The sequence below is a fragment of the Lutzomyia longipalpis genome, chromosome 1, assembly GCF_024334085.1.
Source record: "Lutzomyia longipalpis isolate SR_M1_2022 chromosome 1, ASM2433408v1".
Lineage (NCBI taxonomy): Eukaryota > Metazoa > Arthropoda > Insecta > Diptera > Psychodidae > Lutzomyia > Lutzomyia longipalpis.
In genome coordinates this window covers 15,821,304-15,837,893 of record NC_074707.1, presented here as the reverse complement: position 1 = coordinate 15,837,893, position 16,590 = coordinate 15,821,304, and the positions used below count along the sequence as shown (strand labels likewise).

Sequence of the window (16,590 nt, the reverse complement as noted above, 5' to 3'; positions counted from 1 at the left end):
GTTTAAGGATCTTTTTAAACATTTGTAATTTACTTCTTAAGCTTGATATATTTTTTATTTCATTTGACTTATTTTTTAATTATTTGATATTCTTTCTTTTAATGAGTTTTAATGTATTTTAGGTTGGAAGTATTTCTTTTTTTATTTTCTTAATTAAACTTTAAACTTTTAGAGTGTTAAGACACCTAAACACCCTCTGGTTACTGGTTAGGCCCCTGTTTCTAAAGTTTGCATTTTTTAATTAAAAAAAATATTTCAGAAAATAATAATCTCTGAGATGATTTTTATCACTATTTGATTTATGAGGTTTATGAGTTTATTTCAAGTATACTCCAACATATCGATAAATGCTATCAATATTGTTTTTCCGATTGATTTTATAATATTCAAAACATTTTTCTTTTATTTTCAAATGAATCGTTAATGTCAACAAAACCATATGTTGTGTATGATAAATAATTTAAAACAAACTCTTTTGAAAATACTTTCCACGTTCAGACAATTGAAATAACATCACCCCAACAATTAAATGAAACAACACAAAAGCTACGATGTTCCATGCATTGCAATTAGGCTTGTCTTACAATTTTACTATTCAAATTAATAACTAAATACTGCCATGCTTTTCATTTTAATATGAGAACACGGGATTTTCTTTGCTTGAATAAAATATGAAGATAATTTTCAAATATTGATTTGTAAATTGTTCAAGAGTCTTCCCTATAATAGTTTGTTGATGGACTATAAAAGGACTCGAGGTTGATGGGGCTTTAGTGAGTTTCCTTGTGATTTTTCAACCGGAAGGATGGACGTGAAATCTTCAGTGAATTCTGTCCCTCAGTGGCTCTCAAAGGAATACATTCAGAAAGTTTTGCGAGAATACAAAAATGACAATTCGTTGATTGTTAAATCCTCAGAATGTGTCCAAGTTGGTGGGAATAGAGGGGAACAATTCCCTGGTTTAATGTGGAGATTTAATGTGAATTACGAGACGAAGGCTTCGCATACTGTGACAAAGGGAACGTACATAGTTAAGGGATCCTTGGACAAGAAATCCGCTGAATGGAAAATTTTCTCTCATTTGGGACTTTTTCAGCGTGAAATGGAGTTTAATGAGAAAATTCAGAAGGAAATGGCGAAAATCCTTTCAAATATTGGCGATAATTCACAAATTTTTCCCGTTGCGATTGCTTTTGACCCGGATAGGGAAGCGATTGTTTTTCAGGACCTAGTTCCACGGGGATATAAAAATGTCGATAAGAAGACGGGATTGGATTTGGTGCATGCTGAAATGGTTTTGAGTAAATTAGCAAGGATGCATGCGGCTTCAGTTGTGCTGTATCAGTCAGAACCTGAGATTGCGGATAAATTTTCAGTTGGACTCCTCAGTCAGGAGAATACGGAGCTCAATAAAATATTTGCATCCACCTTGGATGTGTTGATTGAGGAAGTTGGCAAATGGGATAAGTTTAAGAATTATCCAGCTAAGTTGAAGAAAGTTCGAAAAGATTTCTGCCAGAGAGCTAGCAATGCCTACAGAGCATCAGATTGTTTTATGAATGTCCTTATTCATGGGGATTTGTGTACAAAGAATGTCCTTTTCAAGTACAATTCAAAGAATGAACCAATTGACGTACTCTTCGTGGATCTTCAGCTCACCAGCTGGACATCCCCAGCTGTGGATTTACTCTACTTCTTCCACACATCCCTCCAGGAGAATATTCGTCAAGGAAAAATCGAACACTTGGTCTACTTCTATCATACAGAACTCTTTCAAATTCTCAGTAAATTCCCAACAATTCAGACAATTCCCTCCCTGGCAGAACTACAAAGAATGCTCCATGAGAGACGATTTATAAGTAAATGTCGAGACACGTGAGTTTCTATTAATATAAATCCCAAATGAATGTGAATGATTTATTTTGCAGCTCTCTTTAGTGGACTCCTCATTCAACCAGCTATGATAGTGGATGATGAGACCACGAAGCTTTCACGTGACATTGGCAATGACAAAGGAAAAATTTGTGCCCTCTACCGAAATCCAAAAGTTCAGCAAGCAATTAAATATTTGCTACCATTACTGGAGAAACAGGGAGTTTTTGATTAATTTATAGTTAACGCATGTTATGTAAGAAATGCAAGAGATAAGGGTGCTTTCAGCATTATTAGAGCTTCAGAATGACAAGAATTTTTGTATGAAGCTCTACTATATATGTATGTACATATGTATTGCATACCAGGGCCCCCAGCCGCACACTGTAACGGCGGCGGCGGCTTGATTTTGTATGAGCTCCGGCGGCGGTGGCTTGAAAAAAAATTTTTTTTTCCAAGACTCGGCGGCGGCGGCTTGATTTTCTGTAACCACCGGCGGTTGCGGCTTGAAAAAAATTTTTTTTGGCGAAACGCGGCGGCTGCGGCTTGAAAAATCGCATCGGCGGCTGGCTCAAGCGGTTTGAATTTTGGCGCGTAATAAATTTAAAAAAGCCCATTAAAAAAAATTCCCTTGGGATTGTTTTAAAGAAAAGCGTCCAAGTAAAATGCATTTATGCCCGCCACATAAGATTTTGTGGTGAAAAACAAAATTGAGTTGAAAAAGTGGAAAATTCCCGAATTTTGTTTTCTTTTACAAACATTTTCCGCTTTCACCATTTTCTTACCTAAAATATTGAGGAATTTTCCAACTTGAAGACTTTTGTTCTCTTCGATGTCATGAATTTTCACTTTCCATGAAAATCTCACTTAAATATATTCGCAAAAAACACTTTTCATGTATAAAGTATGTATAATATCCTCTTTTTGGAAATTTCATGGCAACTGTATCATTTTCCTGGCCCAGAAAAATCGTTTTTCCTCTTCTTTCTTTCTGCGAAGGTAATTTTCCAATTTTCACACAATTTTCATACATAAAAAAAAACTTTATCATAAATCTCTAGAAAAATCGCCTTATTGCTGCGTGCGTTGGTGAGTACTCACACATGCGCGCATGCTATGTGTGTATTTGCTCCTTCCTCCTGCAAGCGTGGTGTGTAAAACTTCATATGGGACTTTTGCTCATACGCCGGTATCGGTCGCCTAGATGACGTATAGCGTAGTGGTTTTATAGCTTTTAGTCTCAGGATCAAATCTCGCAAAATAATTTTTTTTTTCACATTATGTTTTTTTTCTTTTACACATTTATGTCATGTTTAATGAGATAATTAATTACGTTTATTTAATTCGCTCTAATAAATAAAAGAATTTTCGGAATAAAAAGAATTTAATCTTACCCTTGGCGCACTAAGCATTAGAAAATCTTTTATATTAACATAAATTAATTTCTGAGCGATAAAATCCCATCTCAAGTTCCAGAATATCCATTTTTATTTTAAACAATGCGAGACAATTTGGGGAAAATTCAAGAACTTTTAGTAAGTTTTTTGGTCACTTCTGTTCCTTGACTTCTTGAATTAGGAATGATTTTTATTCTTATAAAGAAATATTTAAATCATTTAAATATTTTGAAGAAGAAAGAAACGAATTCAAGTAGATTAATTAATTAATTAATTAATTTTCGTTGTGAAAGAAAGAAAGAAAGGAGGATCTTTTTCTTTTATTAGTTTTTGTTTAAAAAATGATTTTTACTCTCCTAAAGAATTATTGGATGAATAGAAAAAGAAAATAACACGGTGAAATAACCACAAATCTAACTTTAAAAAAAAACATTTTTTTTTTCATTAAGAACTTGTCCAAAACATGTAAGTTCTGACTCTTTGGGATGAAATCAAGAAAAAAAATTCTTGTACTCAGCAGGACCGCCAAGATATATAAGAATCACTTCTTTTTTACGAAACAGAAGTGACCAAAAAACTTACTAAAAGTTCTTGAATTTTCCCCAAATTGTCTCGCGTTGTTTAAAATAAAAATGGATATTCTGGAACTTGAGATGGGATTTTATCGCTCAGAAATTAATTTATGTTAATATAAAAGATTTTCTAATGCTTAGTGCGCCAAGGGTAAGATTAAATTCTTTTTATTCCGAAAATTCTTTTATTTATTAGAGCGAATTAAATAAACGTAATTAATTATCTCATTAAACATGACATAAATGTGTAAAAGAAAAAAAACATAATGTGAAAAAAAAAATTATTTTGCGAGATTTGATCCTGAGACTAAAAGCTATAAAACCACTACGCTATACGTCATCTAGGCGACCGATACCGGCGTATGAGCAAAAGTCCCATATGAAGTTTTACACACCACGCTTGCAGGAGGAAGGAGCAAATACACACATAGCATGCGCGCATGTGTGAGTACTCACCAACGCACGCAGCAATAAGGCGATTTTTCTAGAGATTTATGATAAAGTTTTTTTTATGTATGAAAATTGTGTGAAAATTGGAAAATTACCTTCGCAGAAAGAAAGAAGAGGAAAAACGATTTTTCTGGGCCAGGAAAATGATACAGTTGCCATGAAATTTCCAAAAAGAGGATATTATATGTTGGATGGTAACCTTATGGGACATCCTAATATTTTCTACCCGCCATTGTCATTCTACTGTTAGACGTTCACGCGACAGCATCGAAATATCTCATGAATTCTTGTATTAAATTAATCAGTGAAATAAAGTATTGAGTGTGTAAAACAATTCTATTCTAACATCTTGTTGATCTGGACATCTTTCGGCCACCCGTACCATCGGCGACGTTGAGGGATATTAACTAATTAAATCTCATCTCGCAGGTACGTCCAGATGCAACATCTGGCGACGTTGAGGGATATTAACTAATTAAATCTCATCTCGCAGGTACGTCCAGATGCAACATCTGGCGAACGAGGACCTGGACTGATCCCTCACACTCGCCCGGATACTTTTTTCGAGAAAATTTTTGCCACGTGTCGCTTTCCCGGACGCACATAACCTCACTTTGCAAAAATGTTGGGCGACCCAACTCAAGTGCAGGCACAAATGCTGCAAACTCTCTGTGTTCTCACGGAGGATGTGAAAAATCTCAAGGCTGGGCAATCACACACAGCCACACCTGAAGCCTTGGTGGACAGCCTTGCGCGTTCTATCACGCCATTCACATTCAATCCGGAAAGTGGCTCGACGTTCGAATCTTGGTACAACAGATATCGCGACACATTTCTTGAAGACGGAAAAGCACTGACAGACGCTGCCCGTGTACGATTGCTCATGCGACGCCTTGATGCTTCAGCTTATGACAGATACGCTAACAATGTCCAAGCACTGTGAAGAATTTCAAGTCAGATCTTGCCCGTCAGATCACTTCAAGGCACTCATCTTTGTGCTGAGTCTACAGAGTGAGAAGGATGTGTACATTCGCGAACAACTTCTGACAAAACTCGAAACGCTCCCCGCGGAACAAATCAATCTCGAATTTCTCACTGATGAGGCGCGACGCCTGGCCAATGCAAAACAGGATTCTCGACAGGGTGTCTCTGGCGCCAAAGAGATAAAAGCCATCAAAAAGGATCCTCCTGCAGCAAAAGGGAATGCGTCCAAACCCAAAAGCAAAGCTTCTGGCCAACAAGGGAAGCCGCCTCGCCCATGTTTCAAGTGCGGTGACATGCACTTCGTAGCTGACTGTCCCCACAAAAACTCTCGCTGCGACGAATGCAATCAAGTGGGCCATAAAACGTCTTATTGTCCACCTACGCGAGACGATTCATCAAAGAAACCCAAGAAATTTCAGCAAAAGAAGAAGACTGGCAACGCAAACGCAGTTTACTCTATCAATGCTGCTTCCCTCGTGGACAGGAAATTTCTTACAGTGCGTGTCAACAACAACGCAATCCAATTCCAATTTGATACCGCTGCGGATGTGACGATCATCACACGCGATACATGGAAACAGATTGGCTCGCCTTCTTTGAAGAATACTCACATTGGTCTCAAGGACGCACAGACCAACCCGATGAACATTTCCGGTGAGTTATTTTGCAATGTTTCTTTCCGTGGTCAGGAAAAGCGTATTCGCGCATTTGTATCGGAAGCCGCAAATGCAAACCTATTTGGCATTGAGTGGATCAGCGCATTCAATTTGTGGGATGTTGCACCAACGGCATTCTGCAACGCTGTCAACGCGAATTTCGACAAGGATGCTGCTGTGAAAGAGTTGCAAAACTCTTTTCCCGCTGTCTTCAATGAGGAACTTGGGATGTGTACAAAGTTCACGGCTTCTATTCATCTCAAGGAGGGTGCCACTCCAATTTTTCGTCCGAAACGAGAAGTTGCTTTTCACGCACGCGAGCTTGTGGATGAAGAACTCCAAAGACTTCAAGCGACTGGTGTCATCTCCCCAGTTGAGTATTCACCTTGGGCTACTCCAGTTCTCGCGACTCGCAAGCCAAATGGTCGCATTCGTATCTGTGGAGACTACTCTACAGGTGTGAATGAGTCAATCGAAACGCACAATTACCCCATTCCCGGCCCAGATGAACTTTTCGCAAAATTCTCTGATACTCGCGTTTTCTCCCACATCGATCTCTCAGACGCTTATTTGCAAGTACCTGTTGACGAAGAGTCAAGCAAAATTCTGACAATTCACACCACACGTGGCTTGTTTAGATTCAACAGACTCCCACCTGGTATTCGATGCGCCCCAGGTATTTTTCAGGAACTTGTTGAGACCATGCTGGCGGGAATAAATAACGTGATCGTTTACTTCGATGATATTTGCGTAGCGACCCAAACTGAGCAAGAGAATCTTGTCGTTGTCAAGAAGGTTCTCCAACGACTCGAAAACTTTGGATTTCACGTCAGGATGGAGAAATGCAAATTTTTTTCCTCTGAAATCAAGTTCTTGGGCATCGTCGTAGATGAATCCGGACTGCATCCAGACCCAGAGAAAGTCGCTGCAATTCGCGACATGCCAGCACCAAAAAACGCGTCCGAAGTCAAGAGTTTTTTGGGTGCCATACAGTTTTGGGGAAAATTCATCAAATCGATGGGTGATCTTCGCGCCCCTCTGGATGCTCTGCTGAAGAAAAACACACCTTTCCGTTGGACTGCGGAATGTGAGAGCGCTTTTCAGAAATTTAAAGAAATCCTCACATCTCCAATGCTTCTCACTCACTACAATCCGAAGTTGCCAATCCTCATCGCTGCCGACGCATCGTCTCACGCAATTGGTGGCGTGGCTTATCATCAGTTCCCTGACGGATCAATGAAGGCTTTTTATCACGTTGCGAGGAAACTTACGGATGCTGAGAAAACGTACTCTCAGAGCGAGAAGGAAGGTTTGGCTCTGGTCCATGCTGTGAAGAAATTTCATAAATACATTTATGGCAGACAGTTTACACTGTACACCGACCACAAGCCATTGCTCACAATTTTCGGATCAAAGAAAGGCATACCCGTTCATACAGCCAATCGATTGCAACGCTGGGCATTGGTTCTTTTGGGATATCATTTCGACATCAAATATATCTCAACGGAGAACTTTGGACACGCTGACATCCTGTCCAGATTGATTGCAAATCATCCGAGGTCTGAAGACGAGTACATCATTGCCCAACTTAAACTCGAAGAGCACCTTGACTCAACGATCATCGATGACGTCGTATCTCATTTGCCAGTGAGCTACAAGATGATTCGTTCTGCAACGGAGAATTGTCCAACACTTCAGCAGGTCTCAAAATACATTGTTGGAGGATGGCCTAGTACACCGAAATCCATCACCAATGATGAACTCAAGCGCTACTACCAGATCAGAGACTCCTTGTCTTTGAACAACAACTGTGTGCTTTATCATGAAAGGATTGTGATTCCACAGCAATACCGCGCAAAAATCCTTAAGCAGTTGCATTCATCACACCCGGGAATCACCAAAATGAAATCGCTTGCAAGGAGCTACGTCTATTGGCCTGGATTGGATGCAGATGTGCAACATGTCGTGAAAACTTGTCAGGATTGTGCGATAGCAGCGAAATCACCAATCAAATCCGAGTTGTATTCATGGCCGCTTGCTACACGTCCATGGCAACGTGTTCATATTGATTACGCTGGACCTGTCAATGGAAGTTACTACCTCTTGGTCATCGACGCACTGACCAAGTGGCCAGAAATTTTTCGCACGACAACCACTACATCAAGCTACACGATCTCCATGCTCACGGAAACCTTCGCACGCTTTGGTTTGCCTGAAGTCATCGTCACAGACAATGGAACGCAATTCACTAGCGCTCAATTCAGTGAATTTTGCAAGTCCAATGGCATCAACCATATTCGTACATGCGTGTATTCTCCAAGCAGCAACGGACAGGCAGAGAGATTCGTGGACACTCTCAAGCGCGCTTTGAAGAAAATGGACAACGACCACTCTGCTGAAGTGGCTCTACAAAAGTTTCTCTCAACCTATCGCATTACTCCTAACGAGAACGTTCCTCATGGAAAATCTCCGGCTGAGATCATGTTTGGACGTCGACCGAGGACAATCTTTGATCTCCTCGCACCACCTACTGAACCGACTGACCCTGTGCGCAATCAGAAGATGGAGGAACAGTACAATGCCAAACATGGTGCAAAGCGACGTACTTTCGAAAGGAAGGAGGGAGTGTATGTGAAGAAGTATTTTCCCGGAGGAAGATTCAAATGGGTTGAAGGAGAGATCATTGAGCGAAAGGGTAATGTTATCTACACCGTACGCTTGCCCAATGGTAGCATTATTCGCGCTCACGTCAATCAAATGAGACCACGCTACGAGGATTCGCACAACTCTTCTGATGCACAGTCTCCTTCAAATCAAACATCTCAGACTGCTGACCCAGAAAATTCTGAGAGTGATGACGATTTGCCATTGTGGTTGGTTCACCAGGATACAGCTCAATATCTCATGAATTCTTGTATTAAATTAATCAGTGAAATAAAGTATTGAGTGTGTAAAACAATTCTATTCTAACATCTTGTTGATCTGGACATCTTTCGGCCACCCGTACCATCGGCGACGTTGAGGGATATTAACTAATTAAATCTCATCTCGCAGGTACGTCCAGATGCAACATTATACATACTTTATACATGAAAAGTGTTTTTTGCGAATATATTTAAGTGAGATTTTCATGGAAAGTGAAAATTCATGACATCGAAGAGAACAAAAGTCTTCAAGTGGGAAAATTCCTCAATATTTTAGGTAAGAAAATGGTGAAAGCGGAAAATGTCCATGAAAGATAAGAAACTTTCCTTTGTACCTCCTTGGTTAAGAAATAATTTAGTTCGAATTTGATTAATTTTTTTAGTATTAATATTGCGAAAGGCTCCGGCGGCGGCGGCTTGAAAAAAATTTTGTTTTCCCAATAGTCGGCGGCGGCGGCTTGATTATCTGGAACCACCGGCGGCGACGGCTTGAAAAAATTTTTTTTTTCTAAGACTCGGCGGCGACGGCTTGAAAAATCGCATCGGCTGCCGGCTCAAGCGGCTTGAGCCGTCGTCGGCTGGGGGCCCTGTTGCATACCTATGAAGATAATACGGAAGTTTTCTATTCAACAGTAGTTATCTTAATTTTTACGATGAGATTGCTTCTTTTAGTTGTAATTTGAAGAAAAAAATCTTTCTTTACCATAAAATGATCGCAGATATTGGAATCAGTTCAGTAAAAGGAAAGCAAATATCTTGGAATGATTAAGCTCCTTTATCAGAGCTTTTAAGAAATCAAAATAAAATATTCTTATTTACTTTACTTAAACAAATGTTGTGAAAATTCTCTATTTTTATCGATATTTTATGCTTGAAGAAAATGAATTTATTGACGGATTTTCTCAAAGAAGATCCCTAAAACAGGATGGAAAAGAGAATAAGTGGAAATTGAGAAAAGTTGCTGATATCTTGATTTCTTTTTTTATGAACTTTTGTAAAAAAATTATTGAATTAATAAAAATAAATAAATGAAGAAATAAATAAGAAAAAAAAATAATATACATAAATTAATTAATTTAAATAATTTCCTATCTAGGGAAAAATAGGAAATTACTAACCGACTATAAGTAATTTTTGTTGTTCTTATTCGGTTTTAGTGAAATTTGAATTATGGTTTACCGTTTAAGGACGACAATCTAACCAGATGAATTGAATTTGTGAAAAATGTATTCTTGGTAATTATTTGCAAAAAAATAAAAAAAAATAAGGAAAAATCGCGATTTTATATATAATTTCCTCAAATATATTGCAATATTTCATTCTAAAACGTCCTATTAGTCGTTAAAGGGTTAATATAATTTAAAAAAAATTCACAAACAAATAAACAAATTCAAAAACAAAGCGGAAAGCTTTATGAGAAGAAAGCTTCCCAATGATTCTTAAAGGGTTAAGTTAACCGTGAAAATCTCAGCTACCATAAGTTATACGACCTTACCTAAGACTTTAGTACTTTCTCACAGACTTAAGTCATAAATCGGAACTATGAATGATATATAATAGCCTCTTATCTTCACAACTTAATAGTGCAGTTCTCTGTTAGATTTTTATCTTGTCATACTGATAAGCATTTATAAATATTTATTGCTGTATAATATTTTGTTTGATAATGATATAACAAACTCACTTCCAGTATATTTTGCAAAGTAATTGCGATGACTAGAACTTTTATCTAGACTTACTTTTTCCCAGTTAACTTTCGGTAGTGAAAACTAATGCAAGTATTTAGTTCTAATAAGTATTATTACTGGAGTTTTCATCACATATCATAGCCAATTTACTATTTTGGTTTGTTTTTTTTTTTTTTTTTGCTATCACGCTATGTATTAAAAATGATATAAATATATTTGTCCCATTGTGAGTCTTTTCAGTTCTTTCTCATCTTCCACGTTGTTTTCACGAATTTTTCGTCTGCCCCGGAATTTTTATATTAAATCTGAATTAAATTAAGAAAAATGCCTGATCACGGTCTAACAGAAGCTACCCCATCCTGGCTAAATGCTCAATACTTTGAGGATTTACTGCGAAAATACGAAAAGGACGCAAACTTGAAGGTTGTCTCGACAAAGTTTGCCGATTTAACGGCTAAAGGTGAGCACTATGCGAGTGTTATGTGGAGAGCAACATTGGATGTGAAGTGTTCAAAATCACAAAATATCCAAAAACGTTCCTATGTGGTTAAGAGTGTCTACGAGGATCCTGCGAAGAGCGCCATGTTTGCCATGTACGGGGTGTACAAGAGGGAAATAGAAATGTATGAAAAAGTGAATGTGGAAATTGGAAAAATTCTCAAATCCATTGGAGATGATACTCAACTCTTCCCAAAAGCCATTCATCATGATTACGACAAGGATCTTCTTATTTTTGAGGATCTATCTCTGCGTGGTTTTAAAAATGTCGATCGTCGTCAACGATTGGATTTAGTTCAAGCAAAAATGGTCATGGAAAAATTGGCCAAAATGCATGCATCCACGGTGGTGCTGGAAGAGAAGAATCCTGGAATGTTTGATCACTTCAATCAGGGTATTTTCAATCGAACTGCAACGGCTTTCCTTGAATTCTTTCTCATGCACTTGGATATATTTATTGAAGAAGTTTCCACGTGGGATGACTACAAGCAGTACGCTGCGAAATTGAAGAAAGTTCGGAATGATTTAAATGAACGTGCTTCCCTGGTTTATGATCCCTCCAAGGAATTTATGAATGTCCTTATTCACGGGGATTTATGGACAAATAACATAATGTTCACATTTGATGAGAAAAATCGTCCCACTGATCTCCTTTTTGTTGATCTTCAATTCTCAACTTGGACATCACCTGTCGTTGATATTCTCTACTTTGCTCACAACTCCCTTAAAGAGGAGCTACGTCAAGGCAATATTTCTGAACTCATCCAGTACTACCACACTCATCTGACAACTCTGCTGAAAAAATTAAATTCTAAAAAGAAAATTCCAACTCTTCGGGAAATGCACGTAATGGTGTTAGAAAAAGAATTTATGGGTAAGGATTCCTAACTAGGGAACTCAATTCATGTTAAAAAAAATCCTAAATAATTTTTATTATTATAGCTTTCCTCGCTGGAGTTATGATGCAACCAATTATGCTTGTAGAGGATTCCACGAATGCTGATATGGACACAATGATATCCGATTCCGAAGCATCAATGCAATTTAAAAGGAATCTCTACAGAAATCCTAAAACTAAAACAGCTTTGAAGTTCCTTCTTCCATATTTGGATCAACGTGGGATGTTAGATTAGAGTTTGAATAAAAATTTGAAGCCAGACGACAGCTTGTACACGGTTTTGTTGATTTTAATTGTTACGGGGTCATTGTGCATGAAATGAACTTTTAAAGAGAATAAATTGTGAATGTTTGGAGTTCTGGGAGAATATTCTAATGTTTAAAAGTGAATTTTGAAATAAAAGAAAAGAAAAATATTTTGTTTTATTATATTTTTATGACTAAAACCCATTTTTCAGATAAATCCTTTTCATACCACATTTAAACAATTTCTTAATTTTTTAAAATGATTTTTAAGATATTTTTAGCGTCTGGAATGCATATTTTATTGCTCTAGATTAGATCTTAAAATAAATTAACTCCTTCACAAAATTTTTGTGCAAAGAGAGTGAAAATTTCGAAAATATATTAAAAAGTTAATTTTAATGTTTTTATTTGGTTTAAAAAAAACTCTTTCGGACACAAATGAAGTCGCAGAAAAATGAATAAAAACTAAAAACTGTAAAAACTGTTTAAAAATTTTAATGTTTTGATGATTTAGGATAAATCCTTCCGAATTGCGTCAGCCAAGGGACGGTAGGTCAACCCAAACACATCCTTTCAATTTTAGGGGCCAGAGCTTTCGACGCTACTGTGCGTCTTCCTCAGTGGTCAATTGTGTCTTTGTTTGGGAATCGTCAAACGTCTGAAATGAGTGATCTTGCTGATTTTCATGTAGGGGGATTCTCTTTTTTCTTTGATTTTCTTTCACTGTACTGTAACTGACTTTTCTTGGCAATTGTCTGAGGCATGAGTTATGCCTCAGACAATTGCCAAGAAAAGTCAGTTACAGTACAGTGAAAGAAAATCAAAGAAAAAAGAGAATCCCCCTACATGAAAATCAGCAAGATCACTCATTTCAGACGTTTGACGATTCCCAAACAAAGACACAATTGACCACTGAGGAAGACGCACAGTAGCGTCGAAAGCTCTGGCCCCTAAAATTGAAAGGATGTGTTTGGGTTGACCTACCGTCCCTTGGCTGACGCAATTCGGAAGGATTTATCCTAAATCATCAAAACATTAAAATTTCCGTCAGTATCAACCCGAGTAAAAATTTTAATTTTCAATCAATCCTGTATGAGGACTAGAAAATCAATCCACTTTTTTTTTTTTAAATAAATGAATGCAACTAAATTTAATTTAACATTAAAAGATTCCAATAATTTGTGATAGATATATAAAACGTTTTCTAAATCTTATATCAAAAATCAATTCTGAGATGAAATTTTTAAATTTTCACTAAAATGTCTTAAAATTCTAAATTCTATTAATCTTTTGTGAAAATAGAACCTTTTTATTTTATTGTTATGCACCCACAAAGGCCTCAACGATAAATTACCGAACATACTAACTGCAGTACAATAGACGAGTCTGAGTTAAGCAAATTTTCTCTCAATTGCGGATGTTTCATATTGAGGAATCTAATATTAGAAGAAATCTCTGTGCAAATTTGCATTTTCAAACAGAACGTGATGCACTCCAAAATTGCAACTAATAAACCTTGAGCTGCGGAAGAAAAATCACAAAATGCAAACAAAGTGCAATTACTAGCGCCATTTGCAATTTCTCCAGATGACAAGTTTATTGCTCTTCATAAATATTTGCATTTTGCTCTTTTTAACAAATCTCTAACAATTGTCGCCTGGAAGATGAGGCGAAAATGTTTTTTTTTTCACTTAAATAAAACATGACAGAGTACCTAAATGATTTGTTGGGATAATAAATTAGATAATGGGATGAGGGGATGACTTCTTATAAATGATCTCTGTGAGCTTTCTCGTCCATATCAGTTTTATCTTTTGACTTAGCAAGTTGTTCAGGAAGTACAGAATGCCCGTGGATATTAAGACTGTTGCCTGTACCGATAGTGATATACCAAATTGGCTGAATCAGCCATTTTTTGAGAATATCCTGCGGAAGAGGAAGAAGGAAAATGAAATTTTTGTGGATTCACTTCAATTGGAATTTGTGGGTGGCAAAGGAGAAAATTATGCCAGTACTCTCTATCGTGGGCAGTTCACAAGTACCCTAAATCGCAATCAGAGGCGATATTCGTTGATTGTTAAGACAACCTACGAGGATAATCAATTGGCAAATGATATCCTGAGTGAGTACAATATTTTCAAGCAAGAAATGGAGATGTACGACCAAGTCCTGCCAGAGTATCACAGATTGTTGAGATCCATCGGGGATTACTCACAAATCTCCCCAAAATCCATCTTCTGTGACTACCAGAATAGCATAATTGTCTTTGAGGATCTCAGCATAAAGGGCTTCCAAATGGCCGATCGGAAGGTACGATTGGATCGTGAGCATGCAGAATTAGTATTGATGAAGTTGGCTAAACTCCATGCAGCTTCGGTTGCTGTTGATGCAAATGCAACGTACAATGTGAAAAAATACAAAACAGGAATGTTTAATCGGAAAACTTCGGGAGTTTCCTCATTTTTCCTCACAAATCTCGATGCTCTCATTAACTGCATATCAAAGTGGAAGGGGTACGAGTACTATGTGGCTAAGTTGGAGAAGATGCGATTGGGCTTTGAGGAAAAAGCTCGAGAGCTGTACGATCCAAAGGAAGACGTACTCAATGTCCTCATCCATGGGGATCTGTGGACAAACAATGTGATGTTTAAGTACAACAACCAACAAAGACCGATTGATGTGCAAATTGTAGACTACCAATTTATGTGTTGGGCACCTGCAACAGTTGATCTGTACTACTTCTTCCACACCTCCCTCACGGAAGAACTCCGACAGACGGCAATTGATGAATTGGTCCAATTCTACCATCACCACCTCAGTGAGACTCTGCAGAAGCTCGGATTGAGCCACAAAACTCCAACACTACACGCCTTCCAGATTTCCATGCTGCAAGGGCAGTTTGCAGCCTTCATCTACGGCTTACTGAGTCAACCGATAATGCTGATCGATGGAGCAGCAGCCACTGAGGCGGATTTCAATGCAATCATCGGCCTGGACAGTAGATCACTTCAATTCAAAGAGAATGTGTACAAGAATGAGAAGGTTCACTGCGCCATACGGCATCTCCTCCCGCAATTGGATCGGAAAGGTCTTCTCGATTGCTGAACACACACAGAGAGCAATTATAGCCAATTTTTGCCCCTCAGAGATCACAGAGTTCAATTGAATTCAATTACACCATTTTTTTTTGAATGCCATATCTATACTGATTTCTTTCCCAGCACAGCTTTCTTTGTGAATATTAGGTTGTGGTATCCAAAGGTAATAAAAACCTCTCAATAAAACTTTTAAAAATTCTCTAAATGTTTATTTGACTTTATTGACTTTATTGCAATGTAAACGCCCTAAAGCCTTTGCTAAAGGTATTTACTTTCAGCTTATTGCCAGTACGTTTAGTAAGTATACGACATTATATATTTTTTTTAAGATGTTTCCTGGATAGAGATTAAAAGATAGAAAATGTTTCTTTTCTTGAAAAAAAAAAGAGTTTTTTAAAGCTTTTAGGGACCGCAAGTTATTAAATGAATTTATTCAATTTAGCAAAAGAACTTCATTTTATTCAACAATTGCCACTACGACTGTTATTTATCTTTTTTTTTGTTTGATTTTGAGTTTTAATTCATCTGTTATGGAAAGCCTGCAGCTCTAAAGGCGTAGTTAAAAATCCATTTTAGAAGGACTATTTAATGATTAAAGGATGTCATGCACAATACAAGGGCGAAGTACCTAATTGAAGGAAACGCAGAAAACAATTTTAACCCACCCAGTCTTGTAGGGAATCAAAAAAGGATAAAGAATCGCCAAAAATATTCACTATTTTCCACTGGGGTCACAACGAAAAAAGGCAATAAAGTTTTGTAAAAATTCAAAAAAATTGGCCGCCATTAGCCATTTTGTTCATTTCAATGCATGAAGCATATGTTTCAATGTTTCGTCAATATGAGCTTGTCGATGACAGTTTGACATTTCATTTATTTTTTTTTGGGAGAAAATAAAAAAATTGCGTATTTTTTAGTTTAATTATCGTGGTAAATGTGCTTTATGTGTTGTTCAAGAGTGATTTTTATATCTGAATACCTGAAGGATGAATTCCCTCACAGCTTGTAACCGTCTCAGCGAGCACATCATTGGTCGTGGAAAAGGTCTTGGGAAAGGTGGTGCCAAGAAACATCGTAAGGTTTTGCGTGACATCATCCAGGGAATCACAAAACCAGCAATCCATCGTCTTGTCCGTCGTGGTGGTGTGAAACGCAAAGGATTCCAGCGCAGAGGATCTTTCAATTCGTGAAAAAGTCATCTTCAAGACGATCCACGACCATTGTTTTTGGATTGCTTTGTTTTGTAATGAGAGATGTGCTCGCTGAGACGGTCACAAACTGTGCGGGAATTCATCCTTCAGGTATTCA

At 37.6% G+C, this 16,590-nt stretch overlaps 4 protein-coding genes across 4 annotated transcripts in view; 3 read left to right on the top strand and 1 right to left on the bottom strand.

The window, feature by feature from the left end:
* LOC129792167 (alkaline phosphatase-like) overlaps positions 1–16,590 on the bottom strand; it is a 531,254-nt gene that overhangs the window by 11,387 nt on the left and 503,277 nt on the right. The gene's annotated exons all lie outside the window — the stretch shown is intronic.
* LOC129792447 (uncharacterized) lies at positions 446–2,115 on the top strand. Its single transcript, XM_055831515.1, has 2 exons — positions 446–1,859; positions 1,929–2,115. Exons 1-2 carry the CDS (start codon positions 806–808, stop codon positions 2,105–2,107), a joined length of 1,233 nt encoding a protein of 410 aa, XP_055687490.1. The 5' UTR covers positions 446–805; the 3' UTR covers positions 2,108–2,115.
* On the top strand, positions 5,218–8,877 carry LOC129786951 (uncharacterized protein K02A2.6-like). Its single transcript, XM_055822217.1, has one exon. It carries the CDS (start codon positions 5,218–5,220, stop codon positions 8,875–8,877), a length of 3,660 nt encoding a protein of 1,219 aa, XP_055678192.1.
* Positions 10,709–15,373, top strand: LOC129786950 (uncharacterized). The gene is made up of 3 exons (XM_055822215.1): positions 10,709–11,915; positions 11,984–12,170; positions 14,008–15,373. Exons 1-3 carry the CDS (start codon positions 10,868–10,870, stop codon positions 15,287–15,289), a joined length of 2,517 nt encoding a protein of 838 aa, XP_055678190.1. The 5' UTR covers positions 10,709–10,867; the 3' UTR covers positions 15,290–15,373.

Coding starts and splice junctions, on each gene's coding strand:
- LOC129792447 (XM_055831515.1), top strand. CDS start 806: ATGGACGTGAAATCTTCAGTGAATTCTGTCCCTCAGTGGCTCTCAAAG. Junction 1,860..1,928: donor CCATGAGAGACGATTTATAA/GTAAATGTCGAG, acceptor TTTATTTTGCAG/CTCTCTTTAGTGGACTCCTC.
- LOC129786951 (XM_055822217.1), top strand. CDS start 5,218: ATGTCCAAGCACTGTGAAGAATTTCAAGTCAGATCTTGCCCGTCAGAT.
- LOC129786950 (XM_055822215.1), top strand. CDS start 10,868: ATGCCTGATCACGGTCTAACAGAAGCTACCCCATCCTGGCTAAATGCT. Junction 11,916..11,983: donor GTTAGAAAAAGAATTTATGG/GTAAGGATTCCT, acceptor TTATTATTATAG/CTTTCCTCGCTGGAGTTATG. Junction 12,171..14,007: donor GATCAACGTGGGATGTTAGA/TTAGAGTTTGAA, acceptor CTTTTGACTTAG/CAAGTTGTTCAGGAAGTACA.